This window comes from Pyrus communis, chromosome 7, assembly GCF_041283825.1.
Source record: "Pyrus communis isolate YQ-2024b chromosome 7, ASM4128382v1, whole genome shotgun sequence".
NCBI classification, from domain to species: Eukaryota; Viridiplantae; Streptophyta; class Magnoliopsida; order Rosales; family Rosaceae; genus Pyrus; species Pyrus communis.
This window is the reverse complement of record NC_142571.1, coordinates 29,308,974-29,313,892: the sequence shown is the minus strand read 5'-3', so window position 1 is coordinate 29,313,892 and position 4,919 is coordinate 29,308,974. Positions and strand designations below refer to the sequence as shown.

Below are 4,919 nucleotides of genomic sequence, written 5' to 3'. Positions count from 1 at the left end.
TTTGATTGATATGTCGTTGATATTTAATTTTGATCAAGCCAACAATTGGGATTTGATTTATGATCATTTTAATTAATTTCTAAAGAAATTTTGATTGATGATGAGTATTCTCACAGAAGTAACTACCATAATATTTTTGAATGTTTGGAATCTTTAGCATTTGCTAATTGTCTTGAAGGGGGGACAGAAGAGGGGGACCAATTGGTTTCAAGTCACTCTCCTTTTCTGGGTTGTCACTAAATCCTGGGTTCATGTCCGATTTCTTTCTCCGACAGCCCTGGGGACCCCTGTCTTCTATTACTTTCGTAGCAAATTGTTTTATTAAAATAGTTCAGTTTTGAATCAAAAGGATGCAAATTTCTCTGAAAATTAATTTGAGCATGAGAAGATACTGTTTAGTAGTGGATGAAAAAGCTTGAGAATTCCTCGACGAGAAAACTTGAGCTATTTATGACGATGGTCTTCATTTGATTCCTTCCATTTGTGTGTAGGATTTCACTTTTCGTTGTTAAAGTAGAGGACCATGGGAGTGCTTGCCTAGCCAGTACTGATATCAGAAAATATTCTGTTTCCTTCAATTTTAATAGCTAAGAGTAAAAGAAATATGAGTAAATTACATTTTCATACCTCAGGTTTGGGGTCTATTTCAATTCCTTACAACATTTTCAAAACATTTCACTTTCATACCTTAAGTATTATTTTATTTCAAAATAATACATCCGTTACATTTTCCATCCATAGATCAGTTACGTGCTGACGTGGCTGCCACATATATGCCACATGGTTGCCAAATGTGTGCCAAGTGGCAAAAAATATATTTTTTTTAATTTTTTTTAAACCTGAATTTTCTCAAAAAAAAAAAAAAAAAAAAAGGTAAATTACATTTTCATACCTCAGATTTGGGACTTATGTCAATTCCTTACAACATCTTCAAAACATTTCACTTTCATACCTTAAGTACTATTTTATTTCAAAGTAATACATCTGTTACATTTTCCATCCATAGATCCGTTAAGTGCTAACGTAGCTGCCAAATGTGTGCCAAGTGGTAAAAAACAAAAAAAAATTAATTTTTTTTTTAAAACCTGAATTTAAAAATAAATAAAAAATAAAAAACCCATCCCCGACCCACCCCCTTCTCCCATCCATCATCACCCACCCCAAAATCCCACCCGACCCACCCCTCTCTCCCATCCCCCATCACCCACCCTCAAAAATCCCACCCGAGATTAGGTGGATCTACCACAAAACCAGTCCCAAAATCATCTCAAACTCCCCAAGATGAATCTACCACAAAACCACTCGAGATTAGGTGTGATTCGGGGTCTCTGTGCAAGGGAGGTGGGTCACAGGGTCCTGGGGGGTTGGGGAACGAACTGGGTTGCATTTTTTTTTTCCCTCTTCCTCTTGTTGTTGTTGTTGTTGTTGTTGCAGGTGGGGAACTAGAGGGGGGTGGGGACGAACTAGGTTGCAGTTTGTTTTTTTTTTTTTTTTTTCTCCCTCTATCTCTTCTTCTTCTTCTTGCAGGTGGGGATTTTTTTTTTTCTCCCTCTTCTTCTTCTTCTTCAGGTTTTTGGGTTCTTCGGGGATGTGGGTCGCTGGGGGGGGGGGGAAGGGATAATGGCTTTTTTTTTTTTTCTGAGAAAATTCAGGTTTTAAAAAAAAAAATTAATTATTTTTTTGTTGCCGCGTGGCATATATGTGGCAGTCACGTCAGCACTTAACGGATCCATGGATGGAAAATGTAACGGATGTATTATTTTGAAATAAAATAGTACTTAAAGTATGAAAGTGAAATGTTTTGAAGATGTTGTAAGGAATTGAAATAGGCCCCAAACTTGAAGTATGAAAATGTAATTTACCTTTTTTTTTTTTTGTAAAAAAAAAAAAAAAAAAAATTTGCCACATGGCACACATTTGGCAACCACGTTAGCACTTAACGAATCCATGGATAGAAAATGTAACGGATATATTATTTTGAAATAAAATAGTACTTAAGGTATGAAAGTGAAATGTTTTGAAGATGTTGTAAGGAATTGAAATAAGCTTCAAACCTAAGGTATGAAAATGTAATTTACCCAAGAAATATATATACTCCCCCATCCTCAAATAATTAATTTTATTTAAGGAATATCTTGTGGTGCTTATTCTGTAACTTTTTCCAACGATTCAGATTGTTTATATTTTAATACATCATTCTCTAATCATTCTTGCAGAAAATTATGCAAATCTAAAATCATTAAGACATCTAATTGTAGTGAAGGAAATAAACGAATATGGTTCTTGAAAGAAACACTATTAAGACTACCATATATATATAGTCCAAAGGTCAAATGGTTTCGAATTTGAGGATTTTTTGTAGAAATGATTTTTGAGAGAAGACCTAAAAAATAGATGGTTATCTTTAAAATACGATGTAGAGTGGCTCTTACAAAGAATTCCTCAAATAAGCTTATTTTGAGAGATCCTTCAGTGGAAAAGGATTGTATGTATATATATAAATAATATTCTAATTTAAACTACAACAAGAAAATTCAAACTCGAGTACATAGAAGGTTACACATCCCTTCCCTTCGAGGTACGTTTGCAAGAAATTTCATAAGTTGTGCATTAAATTTGAATAGTGTGATACATAGATGTCGTAGGCAATCACGATGTTTGAACTTTTCTATTCTTTCGTTTTCCCTTTACTAGCTAGGTGTGGTCTATTGAGCCTAACAAAGGAAACACTTCACATTCTGGTTTATCTTTCCCTCATGCTCATGGTCCAATGTATGATACGTATCTACTAGGTACCTGAGCACATGATGAGACAGCCAAAAAGAGGGGATGCATCCTTGGTCAGTAGTATGGTAATATCTCTCCAGAATACTTGCTAATTATAACAGGTCAGCCCTTTCTACAAAACCTAATTACATCTTTGAGACACTGATAATTTTTTCACAACAAAACCAATTTTGTATTCAGAACACCACTATAGTTGCATACAGCATATAATGATTGCGACGTAATAGAATAGTATTATGCATTGTTTAGGTTCGGCTTTGTGCCGAGGTGGTTCGCAAGTGAGCATCACATGCTGAAATCATCCTCTCAAAACTGGTCTAAACCCTTCCCGCGCGAACTTTTTGATAAATACAATATAACATCATTAAAACTCGACCAGAAAAAAAAAATTAAAAAAAAAAACCTCAAAATTAGAGAATGACAAAGAATAGAAAGCTAAACAGTTTTATATTTTCTAAAATACATATAATATGGGGAATGACTTGTGAGAGAATATAGGTTGGAATTGGATAAATAATGGAGCTTATACATACATGCATGAATCTGCTTGCCTTGTACACAAATATCTTACTGTAATTACTCTCTACTTTTAGGAACTTATTTTGATTAAGCTCGTAATCAAATCCGGCTTAGAAATTAATCGAGCATGCATGAACCTGTTTGTAATTTTTGTTATTTAATTTGAAAGTAAAATAAACATATGTAAAAAGAAGCCATCTTCTTTGTGAACTTTTTAGAAGAAAAATGATTAAAACGAAAAGTGGGGTTAACTACTGAAGCAGACACTACATTATAGATGCGTGGGGGCTCACATTTCTCTGTTTCTTTCCTCCTTTTCTCTTTTCCAAATTATCAAAACTCAGTGTCTCTTGCCAGACAACCACATATGCAATTGTTGGAGAGAGAGAAGGAGAGGAGAGAAGGAGGATATTAATGTATATATATGCAGTAGAAGATATGTTCCACATGTAAGAGTGCCTGGCCTGCTAGAAATTAGTAAATTCTCCTGCCTCTTTATATGTTCATATCTTTCTCATACAAGTTTGAAAGCCATGGAAGCGTCCCGGCCTCTTTCCATTGAAAGCTTTTCATACAGTTGGTTAGTAAACCTTAAACCAGCTTCTCTGGAGAGCCTTGACAACTCTCTCAGAACCTCGCTTGATGCGTCTGATGAATCTTCCTTCATCGAGATGGACCCAACAATGCCACCCTCTCAGAGATTCTTTATGAATTCCCAGCAGGATTTCAAATTTGACTTCCCTGCTGCCATTTCACAATCTCCTCTCACTACCCTAGTTCATGCCGATGAGCTCATTTCCAACGGCTACCTTTTGCCTCTTTCTGTTGAGTCCTTAATGAAGATGGAAGCATATCATTGTGACGAGGCCTCAAATTTCACTCCAGTCCCTTCACATTTACAAAAAGATGCTGCTCCAACTGATAATCATAATTCTAGATATTGCTCTAAATCATTGAGGAGGTGTAGAAGATTGTCACGACGAATATTCGAGAAGTACTTGAACTTTCTTAGGCCCTTGTATAGAAGGATTAGAGGTGGCCACAACCATCATCACAAAGCGAATCCTAAAGGTGGAAATCTTGATAAAAGGAGCCATTCGGTAAAAAACTGCAGGGTGCATTCATCGGAAACTAGTCAATCCCCAAGAATAAGTGTAGCATATTCAGCCGATGATTGGCGGATGTCTTGTGATTCTGAGAGCTCAATCTATGAGGCAGTTCTCCATTGCAAAAGATCCATAGGTATATATGTTACTTTTTTCTTTTCACTTAATTTTTACATCAGTCTCATATTTTCTCTCTTTTTTTAAGAAAAAATGAGCCACTTAACTAATATCTATTGAAACATTGTTAATTTCAGGAAAATAAATGGATTGAGGGATGTGAACAAAGCAGTGATTAATAGAAGAAAGGGAGAGGAAGAAGAATTCACATGGAAGAGTGGAAATGAGAGGTCACAAGTCCAGAAGATCATCGGCCACTTGTTCTTTGTCATCTTCCTCACTCTCTCCATATATATTTCTTGGATGATAATGTTAAAAAAAAATAAAAAAATAAAAAAAAGATATATATATATATATTTTATAAAAAAAAAATTTTAATTTTTTTTTGGA

At 35.0% G+C, this 4,919-nt stretch overlaps 1 protein-coding gene across 1 annotated transcript; it reads left to right on the top strand.

Annotated features, from left to right (window-relative positions):
* Window positions 1–3,670: 3,670 nt before the first annotated feature.
* LOC137735583 (putative membrane-associated kinase regulator 6) lies at window positions 3,671–4,919 on the top strand. The gene is made up of 2 exons (XM_068475014.2): window positions 3,671–4,548; window positions 4,667–4,919. The coding sequence occupies exons 1-2, from the start codon at window positions 3,840–3,842 to the stop codon at window positions 4,672–4,674; spliced, it is 717 nt and encodes a 238-aa protein (XP_068331115.2). The 5' UTR covers window positions 3,671–3,839; the 3' UTR covers window positions 4,675–4,919.

Bases quoted from the DNA above. Each gene is read 5' to 3' on its own strand.
- LOC137735583 (XM_068475014.2), top strand. From the start codon at position 3,840: ATGGAAGCGTCCCGGCCTCTTTCCATTGAAAGCTTTTCATACAGTTGG.